Raw genomic sequence first — 18,459 nt, 5'->3', positions numbered from 1 at the left:
GTTACTGGGAGTAAAGAAGGCAGAACTATCCACAGAATGAAAGAATGAGATTATTGCTGAGCTCTCACTGGACTCAACACCATTACCACTAATTGTGTCTGACATCTCTTTCTTATGCTTAAGAGCCTTTTGCTCCAGATGACAGCGGACATAGCAGCAGCCTTTTTAGCTTGTTCTTGGTCAGAAGCAGGCAAATTACTTCTGACCAGCTGACTTATATTTTGTTTTTGACTGAAAAACAAAACAAAAATAAACAGGAAATCTAACCAAAAAATTTTTTCTTCAAAATTATTGACTATGTTTATAATATTTAATTTTGATCATTTTAAGTCTATTGTTTCATTAAAAGCAGATTGACTTTTTCCTTAAATTCTTACTTTTCAGTTTTAAAGCATCATCAAAAAGTACCAGTCCTCAAATCATACTATTGTATTGTTATTTGCAGTTTTCTTTAGTGAGGGATTATTGTTTTATTGAAGGAGAGGCTACTGTTAAGAAGGTAGCATTTTTAGTCATTATTTTGACCTCTGTAGCCAAGAAATCACTGTCTGCAGGTTCAGTATGTCATAGAATGAATATCGTCTAAAAATGAATTTAACTTTTGATCCTCCTATTTCTACCCCCAAGTGCTGTGATCTCAAACATATACCACTATGCCTGGTTCTAATTATTTTTTAGGTGCTGTTTGTCAGATTCTTTTGTTAAGTATATATAAATTAAAAATTAATAATGTATGTGTTTGTTTTCTTTTATGACTTTTGTAGAACCTACTGGATTGGTGACATTTACAAGACAGAGTCTTGAAGATTTTCCAGAATGGGAAAGGTAATAATAAAAATAACCATCAAGCTGGGTGGTGGTGGCACATTCCTTTAATCCCAGCACTCAGAAGGCAGAGGCAGGTGGATCTCTGTGAGTTCGAGCCCAGCCTGGTCTACAAAGCGAGTTCCAGGACAACCAGAGCTGTTACAGAGAAACTCTATAAAAAGAAAAAAAAAAAAAAAAAAAAAAAAAAAAAACTTCATCAATCTTAGAATTACAGGGTCTGTTTGATGATGAGAGGATTCTCTTTTACGGCTCTTGGAAAGATGGGTTTCAACCTTTAGTTGTCCTGCATCCAAGGAGTTTCTGCCCATGAATGGCTGATCTTTGCTTCTTAATGTTAGAATGTGTCTTTTAGATAAAATTCTCATCTTTTGACTTCATTTAGACTTCTGAAGCACATTTTGTTTAGAATTGAGAGTTTTTCTATATAAAGATGCTGCTACTGATGAAACATCTGTGTTCTGCCTGATACTCTTTTGCAGTCAATGTTTATATTGTGATGGATTTTCCTCCTAGAGGACAGCGCAGAGAAACATCTCATTTACTGTGTTTTAGAATTGGAAGGTCAGGAACTTTGAGGTTTGATTTTTTTTTTCCATGTGTACAATTGAAAGACTTTGTAGATTCCCTACTTAATAAAGGTTTTTTTTTTTTTCATGTTTTATCTAGAAATGCTGAGGACAGTAATAGCCAGTCTGAGTTAATCCACATTTGTAAGATCTTTATTTACTACTCTGAAATAGTTAATATGTTTTCTAATCAAGAGCAAATTCCCAATGCTTAAAGAAATATGGGCCAACTTTTTAAATACAGAGAAAGATAAGATAATGTGTTTTCAGTATATGTTTCATGTTAAGAAATGTCTCTCATTCCTGATTGTTTTCATAGTTTGCAATTTTGTTCAGAATTGGTGAAGAAGGAGAGTAACTCTGAAGGTAGTTAACTTGAAGGGACCTGTCTGTGTAGGTGAAGCTTTGGTCCTCACAGATGTTTATTTGTGAAAGAACAGGCTGAATATTTTATTGAAATGACTTTTTATTTTGTTTTTTGAGACAGGGTTTCTCTGTGTAGCCCTGGCTGTCCTGGAGCTCACTCTGTAGACCAGGCTGGCCTCAAACTCACAGAGATCTGCCTGACTCTGCTTCCAGAGTGCTGGGATTAAAGGCGTGCACCACCACCACCCAGTGAAATGATTCTTAATAGAGAGAAGTGGATAGAAAAAAGCAACATGAACATGGAGATGGCATGAGCCAGGAAGCAAGTGTACTTAGAGCCATGGCAGTTAGAGATAAAAGTGGTCTAGGAAGCCCACTAGAATGCCAGTGACTCTGCCATCCCTTCAATAGATGGAGACCAGACAGCCTCTTTGATGGGAAATTCCTTGTTTTAATACAATCCATTTCATCGTTAGCTACTTAATACCTAACATTGTATTTCACCAAAATCACCTGTCTTCTTTAAGTCCATTCCCCCATTCTTGGTTATTTTTTCCCGACACTACAATTAGTAAATATGATTTGTAAAGTTCTTCAACGTTTGTCCTTTTTTCATACCTTAAAATTGCTTTCTTGACCTCTATTTCTAGCATTGACACAAGTATATACTAACTTATTTTGGGATCATAACACTTGCCTTTGACATACCTTGATTTCATTTGTTTCTCTTAAAATGTGTTGCCTAGAACTACATTCTACTGTGTCACCTGTCCAAACTAGAGTTGAGAGCATCTTTTTCCTTTGTCTTCTGCTATGCTGAGACACAGGAATTGAGGAATACAGTGTTTTATTCATGTCACTTTGGTATCAGTTTTTTCTTGATCCTTCGCAGTGCTCACTAGGCTGTCACTAGTGTAAAGAGTACCCAGCATTGCCACAGACAGGTAGAAGTGTAGACACTGGCATGGCTGCATTGTGAAAGGAACACAGTAACTATCCCTATGTGAGACTGATTGTCCTTTTAACTCTGATAGGCAGAGCCTAACTTAGTACTTTTTTTCTAACTTAATTTTACTTTATTGGTATCTTGTTTGTTTCAGCTGCTTCATGAGTGAGCTAGGAAATGTAATTAAAATCAGTCTCCCAGGCTCCATAGGACTAGGAAAATGCATGCATTTGAGGAGGGAGGTTGGCAGGATGGCCTGGCATGGTGGCACATGCCTTTAATCCCAGCACTGGGGAGGCAGAGACAGGTGGATTTCTGGGAGTTCAAGGCCAACCTGGTCTACAGAACTAATTCGAAGACAGCCAAGGCTGTTACACAGTGAAATGCTTCTCAAAAAAACAATAAATAAATAAAATGATGAAGGAGAGATAAGGATTGCAGGTACTGTGAAGAGTAGGGACTGCATGGGTGTCATGGAGTCAGAGGCTTTCCTGAAGTCTGTTTATCTGGCATAGTCCAGGTAGCCCTTTGACTACTAGCAGGTACTTTAGTGAGGCTTAGTTAATCACATAGTTTATATCTTTGATTCTTGGGGCAAGAATACAGAGTATTTGCAGAGACTGAAAGTGGAGAGCTACTAGGAGGTTAAAGGATTTATCAGACAAGTCATACCAAGTTTGTATCCATTCCCTAGTTACAATGAGAACCAGTGTACATGGTTACCAACTTCACTTTTAGAGAAATATTGCTAGCCAAAAAAATCCCAGTTGACAGTCAGATTTCTGGATTGTTCCTCTTTGTCTTTCAGTTGTATCCTCATAGTCAGTCTCTCTCAGAATAAAAATGACTAGGAAACTAGGCCCATGAAAAGGAAGTTAAAAACAATTTAATTGAGTTCCACTCCCAGAACTGACATGAGTGAAGGAGAGAACCAGCTCCCACAAAGTTGTTCTCTGACCTGTACACAAGTATTGAGGCTCAGGTACCCATTCACGAATACACATATGCACACAAGATAAATAAACAAAAATACAAAATCAAACCTATAGACTTTCCTCAAAAGATTATAATCTTTTCTAAAAGCATGACATACTGTTAAGAGTTTCAACTAATGAGAGTCTGCTTGGGTTCAAATCTCACTGCTTTTTATTTTCTAGCTTGAGTAAATCAATTAAATGCTTTCTGTATTTTCTTTTCCATTTGTAAAGTGGGGGTTCTTCTGATAATTAAATGAGTTAATCCAAATAAAGTTCTTAGACTAGAAGTTGCATTAAATGAACTTAATTAAGCTTATCTGTCAGTTAGGCTAGAGTTTTGCCACAAATGTTTGTGGGCTCATAAAATTAGGATATTAGTAAATAAATAGCACTTCTAAATTGTGTGTGTGTGTATGTGTATTTCATTTGTGTGCTTATTCACCACTGACTCCAAAAACATTGTAAGAGTACTATTTAAATTAGCATCTATATTATTATAAATTAATGTAAATTATAAGTACAAATAAAACATATCCATTATATCCTAATATAGATTTTTTTGTTCAATAAGCAATTGGGGGAAGTGAATCTACTAAGAATAACATCTTCAAATGTTGTTAATGCAATGAAATTATCAACCTGTTGTAACACAGGCCAGTGTCTCAGTAACCATAGTTTATGAAAATGAAAATAATCGTGCCTCCTTAGTACTTTACAAATGCTAGGTTTATCTGTCAACAATGTTAATATAAAAATTCCATAGGTCAGAATACCACTAGCACTAGTTGTCAAACTAATGAAAGTAGGGCCCATCTAAGAACCAGGCAGTTGCAAACTCTAGTGTGATAATAAAATTTCATATATCTTCATTTTTTGTGTTTTAAGAAATTTTTTAACTACTAATTTCATGTAGAGGAAAATAATGTTCTGTCTCATTTTAAAACAAATATGCATATTTGAGTGAGAAAAAATTGGGAGGATAAAGATCATATTTGTTAACATTCATTTCTGGCTCTTGAGATTCGGAATGGTTTCATTTGCTTGTTTGCTTCTTCGTAGTCATTTGTATTTTCAGATTTGTGTGTTGTGAATTACTTATCTAAGAAAATATCTTCTACATTGTAGATGTGAAAAACCCCTGACACGATTACATGTCACTTACGAGGGTACCATAGAAGGCAATGGCCGAGGTATGCTACAGGTAGGTAAATAGAAGAAGTATATGTATATTTATGACTTTCCTCTTGCCAGGTTTCTGATAGAAAAGGAAATTTGAAAACTTGTCTCCTAAATGGAGAAAAATACAGAGCAGATCACTTCGGCAGCTGCTGTTTGCCCATGTATGCTCACGTGCCTATTATAAAAGCTTTTGACAGAAAATCTCAAGATCTGGACATCAGTCCTCTTGGTTCAGACACTGATTGTGGATTGACAGAGGATGAAGTTCCTGGGGTATAGTCTTGACAAGCTGTCATCAGAAAATTTTGTTCTTTTTCTTTAAAGGCTTGTTTTTGCCCAAAATCATGACTAGTTTGAGATGTTTTTATGCCACTAGAAGCCTTGTTTGGTTGTAGGAGACAGACATCTAAGACTGATTGATAAAACATACTTCTTTCCCATATAGAACATTCTCAAAGCACATGATGTAGCTATTTGTACTGTCTCTTCTCTGTTGAAAAGCAGGTAGTCCTGTCTATTCCTTAGTCCTTGCTATAAAGTTATTGCTATCATTACTTTTTTCCAAAATCTGAGAAAAATAGTGATTAAGAAGCTAGGCACAGTGTCACATGCTCAAAATCCTAACATTTGAGAGTCTGAGGCAGGAGCTTAATGAATGAGGTCAACAACATAAGTTCCAAAGTAGCTGAAGAATCTTATTCTTTCTAGAACAGTTCTTCATATAGACATTATTTATAAATAAAATTTGAAAAGAAGCATGCTCTGTTTTCTGTTTGTTTTGGGTTCTGCAAGACAGCTTCTCAGTGTGTTGCTCAGGCTGATCTTAGATTCATTCCATAATCCAAGGTGCTCTCAGCCTTATGATCCACCTGCCTCTGCCTTTTGGGCTATAGGCATGTTCCATATTGTCCAGTTATGTTTTGTTTTAAATTACTTTCTAGGTGGTTGTAGTAGCACATCCTGTAATCCCAGCATTCAGGAGGATTGCTGCAAGTTCAAAGCATCATGTTCAAGGTCTGCCTGAGCTGTAGCAGAGCCCTATTTCAACGTGCACTCACGCATGCATGAATGCGCGCTCTCTCTCTCTCTTGCGCTCTCTCTCTCTCTCTCTCTCTCCCTCCCTCCCTCCCTCCCTCGCTCCCTCCCTCTCTCTCTCTCTCTCTCTCTCTCTCTCTCTCATACACACACACACACTTCTACCTCAAATCACCTTCTCCCAGTGATTGCTTGAACTTGCAAACAAAAACACTTAAAATAACTAAATTAGTAATTTGTCTATTCTTTATATTTGAAAAAAATTGAATTAATCTCATAATTTTTCTTCTACTTAAACAATAATTTTCAGTGTGCTTAAAAATTGTTCCAAATGAATATCACTTTCTGTTGCATTTCTTTCTTTATGTAGTTCTTTCTTGCATTAGAATCTTGGATAAAATGAGGGAGTCATAATGTACCTAAGAACTAAGCAAAGCTATTGCTAGTTAGCACCACAGGAATGCTGACCTCTCATTACAGAACAATTCAACAAGGAATCATTTACCAACAGTCAGGGTTGAGATTCTCTCCACTTGCCTGCAATATATTATATATGAAATATGGTGCCTTGGTAAGTTAAAAGACTACCATAAAGGCTTCTAGCACTATTAATTGCTCTTTCTATCCATTCTACATCTCCCCAGGAGGTCAGGGACTATTGTATTGCAGTGCTTCAAAAGCTCATTATGTAGTGAATAAATTATATTATATTGAATGGCAACAACAAAACCTCCGTAAGGAGTGTTATCATTCCTCTCTTTTCATCAAGTCACAATGCAGTAATCTTACCTTTAAAGTAAGAGACTTGGAAAATGACCGGCTGAAAGTAAAACGACACTCATGTGCAAGTATTTGTATACTAGAGCAGGTTTCCTACCCATTACAGGGGGCCCTTTATAAATAAGAACTTTTTAAGTACTAGAAGCTTTGAGTTTCTTTTTCTTTTCTAAGCTCTTGCTTTCACAGTATATTTCTGTGTCCATCCTTCAAGTAATGACTGTCAAGGGTCTTTTATCGAAGAATGAACATTAATATGTGGTGTGTTTTTCATATGCATTATGAAGTAGTATATAAGCTTGATAAATCATATCTTTTTATTTCAGTTATGTACCTGATTACAGTAAAAATCAAGTTATGTTGATCTCAAACCCTATTTGTATTCATACAAACATTTAAATGATGAGCATGTAGTTTTTCATTTCTCAAATGCTGTCATTCATTTCTGGAATTTCTAGGTCTCATCTTTTTCTTAATACTGTACCACAGCCCTACTTGAGGCCTACCAGTTGTTCAGTAGTTATTTAGCTAACCTCTTTGCTATTAATTTTACTCTTTTCAGTGAGTTATCTTAATAAAACACTGGTCCAAGTTGCTAAATAAATCATTCCCAGAACTTCAAGATTTGAGTAAAAACTTCTCTATACCCCAGACCACCTTGTCATCATCTGTAACCCCCCTATGTGATGTCCTCTACATTGCAGGAATAGTGAGACACTGTTTATAATCTTCTTCAGCAGTTGTTCACATGGTTTTGTGTTTCCCCTCATCCTGCTAGCCAACGCAGGATCAAATGCTGCCTCCTTTTGAAGAGATACACTGTCCTCTGTGCTCAGCTTTTACTCATTCCATTATTGATATATATGAGAAATAATTATTCTGGATTTTTAATCGCAATAGTACTCTGGAGCACAAACCCAAATATATGGTTTTCTATATATTCATTTCAATAATTTGTCAATAGTATGTTTCAGTGTTTTCTAAGAATTATTAATTTCTGTCTTTTCACATTTTGTATTCTTGCCTACTCTTCTATAAAATTTGCTTCCTATTTTCATTCCACTGCTTTCGAAAATATGAACAAGTTTTTGAGAGATCTTACATTTTATAATTGAAAAAACTTCTTACAATTTATAATAAATTGTTTTACGTGTGTGTTTGATATTTTTATATAGTCCACTTGTGTACATCTGTGTAATCTAACTTTTTAGAATAGTCTAAACAATCTAATTAAATAAATAATCGCTTTCTAAAACTGAAGTAATATGGCAGGTTAACTTTGTGTGCCTTTGAGGATAGTGGCTCTATAGTAGGGAATCAGGTTCTCACTGCATAGAGCATTTGCCCACACCCTGAAACGGGAACAAAAATGCCGATGTAGACTTACAGACTAAAATACAAATATTAATGGGGTTAAATCTTTTTTTTATACTTGGTTTGTATTTGTCCCTACATTTGGGTATATTTAAAAATAGTTGGTAGCCAGTCAATGGTGGCGCATGCCTTTAATCCCAACCTTTGGGAGGCAGAGGCAGGCGGATCTCTGAGTTCGAGACCAGCCTAGTCTACATTCCAGGACAGCCTCCAAAGTCACAGAGAAACCCTGTCTTGAAAAACAAAAAAAAATAAAAATAAAAATAGTTGGCAATAGTCAAGCATGTTGGGAGTTGGGGTTTAATTTGGAACAAAATTTGTATCCCTTTATTCTTCTGTAGAAGAAAAAGAACTACTGAAAAACTACTAAAGGTTTGATTGAAAGTCACTTAAAGTACACAAAGGGGGTTGAATAGTAGATGTAGGGAAATGACCTTGAAATCTCAGAGCAAGACTAATCTTGACTTATGACTAGAAAGACACAGATAAGGTTTTTATTTGCTATTTTATCTAAAAGCTCAATTTCCAGGTTCCTTGGGAAGTTTTAGGACTCAAAGAAATATGCAGAGGTGTTAGCTGTCCTGGGATGGAAGGAATGTAAGCAACTATAATCACTCCTTAGAAAGATCTGGGGACTGGTTTTCACAAGAAAGAAAAAGATTTGATCTCATAGAATATGTGTTTCTTTGTAATGTCTGTAGATGTTTTTGACACCATTTAATACACTACATTTTCTCCAATAGGTGGATTTTGCAAATCGGTTTGTTGGAGGTGGTGTAACTGGTGCAGGACTAGTACAAGAAGAAATCCGATTTTTAATCAATCCTGAGTTGATTGTCTCACGGCTCTTCACTGAGGTGCTGGATCACAATGAGTGTCTTATTATCACAGGTTAGTGTCTGTGTGTCTGCACAATGGGGTAGTTTTCCCCATCTTGAGTCCCTAAAAGCTGCCCAGATAAGGCTTTTCTCTTCTGTGAATATTAGAACCAATATTTTTTAAATACATTTTCTTTATTGGAGGAGGGGGCGCTTGCGTACCCTAGGTCATATGGAGATCAGAGGACAGCTATGAGGTGTTCTCTCCTCCTACATATGGGTTCCAAGGGTTGAATTCAGGTCATCAGTAACTAAAAGAATGTACATACAGGAATCCAAAACAAAACTAAAGGACATGCAGAGAAGTATTTGGTAAAGCCAAGACTGAGCTCCAGTCTTGATGCCACACTCTTGGCCTCTGATAATTTTCAGGCAGCCTTCAAGAGAGTATCTGATTTTCCCCTTTATTTTTTTCATAGGAGTCTTTGTCTTTTAACAGTTTTATTATGATTTCTCTGGGTATGGGTCTCTTTGATTTTATTTTACTTGGAATTCATTGAACTTCTAGAATGGTTAGATTTATTCTTGTCATCAAATTTATTAACTGTTTGATCATTGTCTTTTATTTAATGTTTGTTTGTGTTGTACAGATACAGATAAATGTAAGGGGTATATTTACATGTGTGCTTGTATGCATTGGAGGCTGGAGGACAATCTTGGATGTTGTCCTCAGGAACATTCTCTGCCTCCCTTCTGACAGTCTTTCATTGAACTGGGGCCCACTCATTAGACTAGGCTGTCTGGTCAGTAAGCCTCTGAAATCCTCTGTCTGTGCCCTCTCAGCACCAGGATTACTGGCACACACCACCATACCTGGCATTTCTACTGGGGTTTTAGGGATCAGACTCAGGAACCCTTTCTAGCAAGCTCTTTACCAGTTGAGCCAAACCCAGCCCTAGGACTCTTAAGTCTTAAAATACTTTTTCCTCTCCAAATAATATAGTTGTTGGTACACTTGGTGGTGTACTAGTCTCTGAACCTCTGTTCATTTTCTCATTATTTATGTTTTCTCTTCCCTAGACTCAGTTGATTTTTGGTTTATTTCACTGATTCATTTACCAGCTGTAATCTGCTTTTAAATTCTTCTAGTGGATTTTTTATTTCTGTTATTGTACTTTCCAGTTTCAGAATTTCTTTTCACCCCCCCCCATTTGTCTCTGAATTAGTGTCTTTTTAAAGAATTTTTTCATTGTTTAATTTTTATTGTATTTTTATTGCCACAGTGTGGTTTGGAGATCAGAGGACAACTTTGAGGAGTCAGTTTTCTCTTTCCACTGTGTGGGTTGTGGAGATTAAACTCAAGTTGTCAGGCTTGATGGCACATGCTTTTTTACTCACTGAACCATCTCACAGGCCCTAATATCCTTGTGAGAATTATCATTTTCATACTTACTTTGCTTTAGTACTAAGACATAGGTTTTTTTCAGTTCTCTCAACATTTAAAATAACTGACTTGTGTTTTTCTACTAAGTCCGACATTGGTTTACTGGCTAACTATTGCTTACTTATTCCTGGCTATGGGGTGTATTGTACCATTCTTTACATATGTCTATGGTCCTGTTGTAGTTGATGATGAGATCTGAAGATTTTAAATTATATAGCAACCCTAGAAATTATATCCCCTCCCATATCAGAGTTATTGTTATTAGCCTGTATTGTTTATTTCATTCCTTCCCTAAACAAATCCTGTGGAATCTGTACTGTTTTTTTGAGTGTCATCAGTAAGGTTTCTGTTCAGTTTATTAGTGGTTAACTAATGATTGTACAGATTTCTTAGATGACTGGAATTAGTAAGGCTCTCACTTTGCTGAAGTGCTGTGTGCCTGCTAGCACCACCAACCTTCTACTGGGTCAGTGATGACTACATAGCCTTACCTTCCTGATTCCATGAAGCTTCAAGGTTGGGTAGTAGGGAAAGCTAAAAGCTTTCTCCAGTTTTTCCTGGGCATTTGTATCACATGAGGTTCTGCACTCCCAGGAATGTGGTAGAACTTTTTCCTTGTTGAAATCTTGTCAGCTTTCTTTGGATGTTTTGGTTAGTCTATTACTTGCCCCATGTGGTGACCACCTTAGGCGATCTACATGGTAAGCGGGAACATGTGCTAATCTCATATAACTCTTGGACACTAGGCTTTTCACACCGGGCAAGCTCCAGGTTTGTGAAGTCAAGACAGATGTCCCCAGGAGAAAGGTCTAAATGATCGTTCTCAAAAAGGCAGGCTTTGAAGGAGCTTCAACACCCTTGTGTCTTCTCTGGCAGCCACTGGGCAACTGATTTCCACAGTAGTTAAAGTTTTAAAGTTATCTTGCTGTTTGAGAGAATGGCTTTACATTGTTTAGGCATTCTTACCCACCTGATCTAATGGTTTGGTGAAGTAAGGCAAACAAAATTTATTTACCTTATGTGTGAAATTAAAATTAAAACCTCAGCAAAGAAATTTTTTCTCTTAGATCTTTAGTTTGTGACTTTAAGATAATGACATGAAGAATTTCTTCTATAATTCTGAAGTTGTTTCCAAAATTATATTGAATTGGAAAAATGCACCTTTTGTTCTCAGCTTTGTCTCAGCTCCGTGTTGCTTGTCTGATTATCATGTAGGTACATTAGATGGGTGAAGTTGAAGAAGTTACTGAGGGAGATGAGAGTGTACACATCACAGAAGGAAAAGAGAGGGAAGGACTGGTGACTGCCCATTGTTGGCAGCTAAACCATTCAACACTTGGATTATGCTTTCTTCATGAACTCTGCAACTCAGGCCTGTTACGGTTCCTATCACTTATGTATGGCAATGATAATTGTTAAATATTTTTAATATTTAGAGGATTTTAACTGAAGACTAACAATAAAATTTCCAATCAATTTTCAAGAAGAATTTACATCTTTAAAAAAAAAATAGGCAGGCAGATTTCTGTGAGTTCGAGACCAGCCTGGTCTACAAGAGCTAGTTCCAGGACAGCCTCCAAAACCACAGAGAAACCCTGTCTCAAAAAACAAAAACAACAACAACAACAAAAATAGATTAGTAAACCTTGGTAAAATGCTGTACATTTAAATCCAAAGTTAGTTTCTTTCATTTACTTTAATTCTCTTATGGTAGGAAAAAATCTTACCTGCCATTAATTTTATAGTAAATAAAGGATGTCACTTTCCCTGGAAATATTAGAAGGAAAACATTAATATGTATCTCTGTCTCTCTCCTTCTTGCCTCTATTCCTCTCCCCTTAAGATAGCTTGTCCCCTAAAAAAGGATCCCTCTGGAATTATCAGTAATCTCTGACTTACCTGCAGCAATTGTAAAGTGAGTGGAAACTGCAGATCTGAGCCTTTCCTTCAGATTTGTGATCACCTCATGCTAAGGACACTTGCGGTGACTTTTAACTCAGCATTTTCCCCACATGCACTTAACTTTATTACATTGCTTCCTAATTAATATCTGTGATGTGATGTTCCCTTAATGGAAATGACCATTTCATCATCTATTTAGTATCTGGATTTCTGCCATCTCCCTTCTTAGGAGACTCTTAACCATGCAGTGCAATTTATCTGCCTGATCAATTCCATTCCTTCAGTAATGCAGCTAAGCTCAGTGACCGAATGGCTGTGACTGTGCTGCCTGAATCTGTAGAAGAGTTTTGAGAAATTGGAAATAAATTACATTTGTCATCATTGTAAGACATCTGGTTGCTGTTAGACTTTTAAGTGAATATGAAACAGGTCGTGCAAATAGGCAAATACTTTTGTTTGGTGTTATTTCTGTTTGCTGTGATTCACCCTATAGTACCTGAGTTGAAACCTTTAGTAACTATTAATGTAGTGAAAGAATTAAACATCTTCAGCTAGCTTCAAAATCAAGTGTTAAGGGGGTCTACAGTGTTCTCTTGCTTCTGTTTGGTGAACATATAAAGCAGATGCCTACACATGCCTACAGATGAAATTTCATGAGCAGAAGAATAGATAATTCACATGAGCCCCTCATGTAATGAGGTGAATCAGTGAGGAGAATTTACATAAGACCCTCCCAGCAGTGAATCAGACCATCAGGACTGTCTGTCTACACAGTGGATGTCTTCAGTCAGCAGAAGTGATAGACTAACCAAAAGTAAACCATAACTTACGATTCTGTGCTGTCTTGGTAGGATAGAAAGTGAGAACACCATCATTACAGAAACAGCCATTGTCAAGTGACTCCAGACTGTTAAGAGAAATTTGAGTTCATTTGGAGTTTTCCAGAGTATTTGGAGATCAAATGTTTTTATGTTGCTTGTCTTTACAAAATATTTACTCGCTGTGAAGACTGAAGGCATGAATGTTGCACCTACTCCATAATGCCACTATATGAATGATGGTAATTGGAGTAGGGTGTATGGCTTTCATGTGAACTGCCTAGCCCAGGGCCCAACCCACAGACAAGTAAAATTTGTTAATTTCCTAATATTTTCCCCCAGTTCATTATGAGCTTTTAGAAATAGTAAGAGAAACTAGATCTCTTTCTTACTACATCTAAAGCTGATAATGCTGCCATGAACTCTTGGTAAGATTTTCCCTTAAGTGAATTGTTGCAGATGATCTCACTCAGAAGCCTCTGTCTTCATGGCTCTTCCCACTGTTTGCTTTTACAGTTCCATCACTGCTCATTGATAAATTTCAATTTGAAATACATTAAAAGCATTCATTTTTCAAATGACAGTGATATAACATTTGGCTACTTAGAAAACCCAAGGTTTAATTTGCTTAGTGTGGAAGGAAGCATTTGTTTTTGCAGTGCAAAGGAGATATATCTGCCCAAACCTCTGTGAAAAGAAAGCTGGCCGTGTCTTCACTTGGAGTAAAAACAATTGTTAATTTATAGTCTTCAACCATTTTGATTTTAAAAGACAAAATACATATTTGCATAATTAAGAGAGCAAAGTAGTCAGAGTTTGTTGCTTTGGTTTGTTTTTTGTTTTTGTTTTTTTTTTGCAAGGCAGAAAACATAAAACATAAACAAGCGTGTTCCTGGCTGGCTATCAGTTCCCTTTTGGCAATTGACTAGAACAGTGTTAATGCCTAGACAAAAGAGTGGATTTTGTTTTCCTCTACTGCTTTGCAAAGTTGAGTTCATTGACATGGTTTTGAAGGAGTTTCAGTTTGTCTCATTTGGTTTTCTAAGTGATCCCATGATGTTGGTTAGCCAAGGTCACATGGGGTCCCATGTTTCCTAATGTCAGTGTAGTGCTTTTTCACCACACTTTGCTGTCTTTGAATGCCACACCATACTATCTTTGAAGATGTGGTTTTCTTTTGAGAAACAGTGTCATGGTTTCATACAGGCTGCTCTCAAAGCCCCAGCAGTGTCCTTGCCTCTGTCTCCTAAGCCACTGTGCCTGCTGCAAACGTGAGTGTCTAAGAGTCCATTATGTAGTCCCTGGAGAGTATTTCTCAACTTACTGCTGTAACTTTTAATACTGTGCTTTCTCTTTCCCTTGTTATACATGCTCTGTGGATGTTGTACAGGCAAGAGCAGCCAGCTGTACTTACAAGTCTAGGAAGGCCCTGCACAAGAAATAGCAAGGACATTAGAGTTGTTTTCTTGTTTTGTGACATAAGAAAAAAATCATGGGAATTAAGATAGAAATTGTTTTAAAATTATTTTAAGTGGCGTGTGCTAAATAATAAATTGGAAACTGTAGTATTTAACATTTATTAGGGGAAATTATAAATCATACACCAAAAATATAGTACTTTTCATAATTTTACATAAATATAAATGTCTTTTTTACATGCATATGTGAAAGCTTGTTTTTTGTTTTGAGTTTGTTTTTTTTTAAGATAGGCTCTCTCATGTTGCCCAGTTTGAACTCCTGATGTTCTAGCCTCCACCTTCCAAGTGCTGAGGTTAGGAATCTCCTGTTTCCCTCTGGAAATTTGATAGTTTTATGTTTATGTCTATCCTCTGTCTCATAATGTTTATTCATAACACGGGGTAGCAGTCTAGGTCTGTATTTTTGTAGAAATATCTACATGTTCCAATAGTATTTGAGGAAACTGTCATTTCCTGGGTGCCTTATTATAACTCCCTACGGCCTCTATTTTGTTTCATAGGTTTTTCCCACATCTATTTTTAGGACCAAATCCAGTAGCTGTTGAATAGTTGAGTACTCCAGGTTTTGTTTTTTGTTTGTTTTACTTTGTTCTTCCTTTTCTTCGCTGGCCATGAAGTCATGTCACAACCGCACCCAGTGTAATTACTATTTTTTAAACATGGACTGCTTTGCCTATAGCCCCAGCTACTTAAGAGGCTAATGTGTAAGGATCACTTGACCCCAGGAGTTTTAAGTTCAGTTTGGGCAATATAGCAACACCCTAGGTTAGGAACAGGCTGTGGCGGCTGTGGGGCTGTAAAGGCTATTTAGAATTGGGATTGTTGTTTGCATTGGGATGAATATATAATATAGATCAAGAACTAACCTTGTGATAGTATTGAATTTTCTACTTCAAAGGAATGCTCTATTTCTCTGTCTATTTGGGTCCTTTTTTTTTTTTTTTTCCTTTTTTAGTCTTATACATCTGTTACTAAGTTTTCTCAGGGGTAATTTATGTTTTTTGTCACTGTGTTTTAATGGGTGCTTGGTGTTTTGTTTTCTCAATGTTTGCTACTGGTATATAAATAGAAAGACATCTTTAATTTAACTCTTAGTTATGAGTTTTTCTTACTTTCTTCCCACTCTCAGCAAATTGGGATTTGCTGTATAAACAATGATGACATTTGCAAGACAGTTTCACATTCTATCTTTATGTTATTTTGTGTTGGGGTCAGGTCCAGGGCCTTGTTCATGCTCTACTGTGGAGCTTTTTCCCCAGCTATATTTTCTCATCCTTTATGTCTTTTTGTTTCTTTTCTTGTGTTATTGCACTGGTGGCAGCAGAGACTGGGGGTGGTGGGTGGATGGACTTCCCTTACCATTCAGGTACAGTGCTGAATAGAAATAATAAAAATGGTGCTCTCCAGGCTGGTCTGTGTCATGAGTTCCAGGACAGCCACGCCTATGTAGAGAGACTCTGTCTCAAAACACCAAAAATAACAAGGAAAAAAAGAATGGTGCTTTCACCTTATTGAGCACCTTAGGGATAATGCTTTCATCATTGAGTCTGAAGTGAATGATGTTAATAGACTATTTGTTTCAGGTACTGAACAGTACAGTGAATATACAGGCTATGCTGAAACTTACCGTTGGGCCCGGAGCCATGAAGATGGGAGTGAAAAGTGAGTGTTTCTGATTTTAGTGTTGTGTGGCTGAAACTGAAGGGGTATATGCTTGACTCTGGCACTCTGCCCCTTCCAGAATTTATTATTTTTTTCACTTGCAGTAATTTTTCATATAATATGTTTTTATCATTTTTCCTACCTATGTAACTTCATGTTTGGGTTCTCTCTCCCTCGCTCTTCCTCCCTTTCCCTCTCTCCCTCCCCCCTTTCTCTCCCTCCCCCCCTCACTCTAAAAGCCTACAAAAACAACAAAAACCCATGAAGTCCATTTCTGTTTGGTAGTGTGGCTGACATATCCAGTAACACTCCATTGAAGAAAATTGATTTTCCCTTTCCCAGAAGGCATCAATTGCAAAGAGTTTCTTGGTTAGGATTAGGACTTTGTGTCCACCTCCCCTTCTCACTGGGATTTTTGTCTGGTTTGACTTTGTGCAATCTTATACATGTTGTGACGGTCTGAGTTCATATGTATATCAATCCTTTTGTGAAAAATACTGTTTCCTTGGAGTCATTCATAACCTCTGGCTCTTAAAATTTCTTCATCTCCTTTTCCATCTAGATCCCTGAAACTTGAGAGGGGTTTGATAAAGATGTCCCATTTGGGACTGAGTGTTCCATAGTCTCTTACTCACTGCAGGTTGTCCAGTGGGGGGTTTCTGTTAATTACCATCCACTGATAGAAGTGGCTTCTCTGATGAGGGTTGAGCAAAGCACTGGTCTGTGGGTATTTTGTATATCATTAGGAATAATTTCACTGTTCCTTTAGCAGAATAATAGGAGGTCTTCACGTAGGCCTGGGACAAAGCTAGTCCCAGGTTCTTGTCCACTTTAGCAGTGTCAAGTATAGATTCCATCTCATGGAGTGGGCCTTAAATCCAATTAGAAGGTGGTTGGTTGCTCCCATAACATTTGTGCCACTGCTGTACAATATATATCTTGCAGGCAGGTTGCTGTTGTAGGTTGCAGGGTTTGTAGCTGGGTGATATTGATGATGACTTTTCTCCTCTGGTAGTGTGCAGAGTACCTTCCAGCATCATGATCGCTAGTCAGTAGGGGTGAAGCTTCTAGTTGGGCACCAGCTCGATTTCTCCATGTTTGATGACATAAGTAAGTGTTGTCTTAAGGAATAGGGCCTCACCATCTGGTTGTGGAGAACAATCTATAGCCTCAGCAATAGCCTGTAGTGTTTTGGGGGAATCTTTGGCCAACAACTCAACAACCTCTAACCCATATCTGGCACTGGAGGTTTTACTTGGTGGCATAAGATGTCTAGGTGAGGCATTGTCTCTCCCATTATGTGGTGACTACATTTAAATTATTTTTAAATTCAGTATCACAAGATGTTTTTTGGAAGGCAAAATGCTATTGCCATGTCCCACACACCAAAGAGAAGAATAAAAATTGAAGTTTGAGGCAAAAACCGTCAGGGAATAGTTCTGCAGCTCTTTGTCTCTATGCTATTGAGGTAAACTTCTAAATCCAGATTTCTAATTAGAGTTTAGAGCCTTTGACTATCTTACTTAGCTATCCTTAACTGTTCCATGTTATCAGATACCTGGGGGAATAATGTATGTTGGGACCATTTGCCTGATGCCACATACTAGTTGCAATGAATATTGTTGCTGCTGCCCCCTTCTTGAAATAGACTTCATATGTTAACATTCTGGCTTAGTCACTAAATGATATAGAAAGCTTACTATGCCAGGTGGGGAAGAAGATCACTTTGTGTTCACTTTTAATGAAAAAAAAGCATTATGGCAAAAGGAGGCAGCTGAATCTATGTCACAGTCATACTATTTGTAATGTCAAGTCCAGGCTGTGATTTCTTTTTATTTTATAAAATATGTTGTTCTTGTTTGGGTTGTCTTGGTGTGATTAAAACAAACCAACTTGGGGAAGGGAGGGTTTATTTAGTTGGCTTATATTTTATAGTCCATCATCAAGGGAAGCAAAGGCTAGAATTTGAGGCAGGAACCTAGAGGCAGGAGCTAAAGTAGCTAAACGACCATGGAGCAATCCTGCTTACTGGCTTGCTCTACTGCCTTCCTTATACAACTCAGGACCACCTGCCCAGGAATGCCACTACCCACGGTGGGCTGGGTCATTGACTGTCAATTAGCAATTAAGAAAATGTCCCACAGACATGCCCACCAACCAATCCAATGGAGTAAGTTCCCTGTCCCCAGGTATGTCAAGTTGACATCTGAAGCTAGCTATGACACGTAGCTGTAATGAAACAGTTATCTGTGTGGATCCCCATAATTACCCACAGAGTAGCTTTGAGGC

General features: G+C 37.3%; 1 protein-coding gene across 3 annotated transcripts in view; it reads left to right on the top strand.

Annotated features, from left to right (window-relative positions):
* Positions 1-18,459, top strand: part of Parg (poly(ADP-ribose) glycohydrolase) — a 102,681-nt gene that overhangs the window by 61,398 nt on the left and 22,824 nt on the right. For all 3 annotated transcript variants that reach the window (XM_027389496.2, XM_027389495.2, XM_027389497.2), the window contains exons 11-14: positions 765-825; positions 4,809-4,884; positions 8,792-8,939; positions 16,092-16,170. In XM_027389496.2, the coding sequence (XP_027245297.1) occupies positions 765-825; positions 4,809-4,884; positions 8,792-8,939; positions 16,092-16,170 (364 nt within the window). The remainder of the gene's footprint in view (positions 1-764; positions 826-4,808; positions 4,885-8,791; positions 8,940-16,091; positions 16,171-18,459) is intronic.

This window comes from Cricetulus griseus, assembly GCF_003668045.3.
Source record: "Cricetulus griseus strain 17A/GY chromosome 1 unlocalized genomic scaffold, alternate assembly CriGri-PICRH-1.0 chr1_1, whole genome shotgun sequence".
NCBI lineage: Eukaryota > Metazoa > Chordata > Mammalia > Rodentia > Cricetidae > Cricetulus > Cricetulus griseus.
Note: the sequence above shows the minus strand (reverse complement) of the source record. Positions and strands in the feature narration are given on the sequence as shown.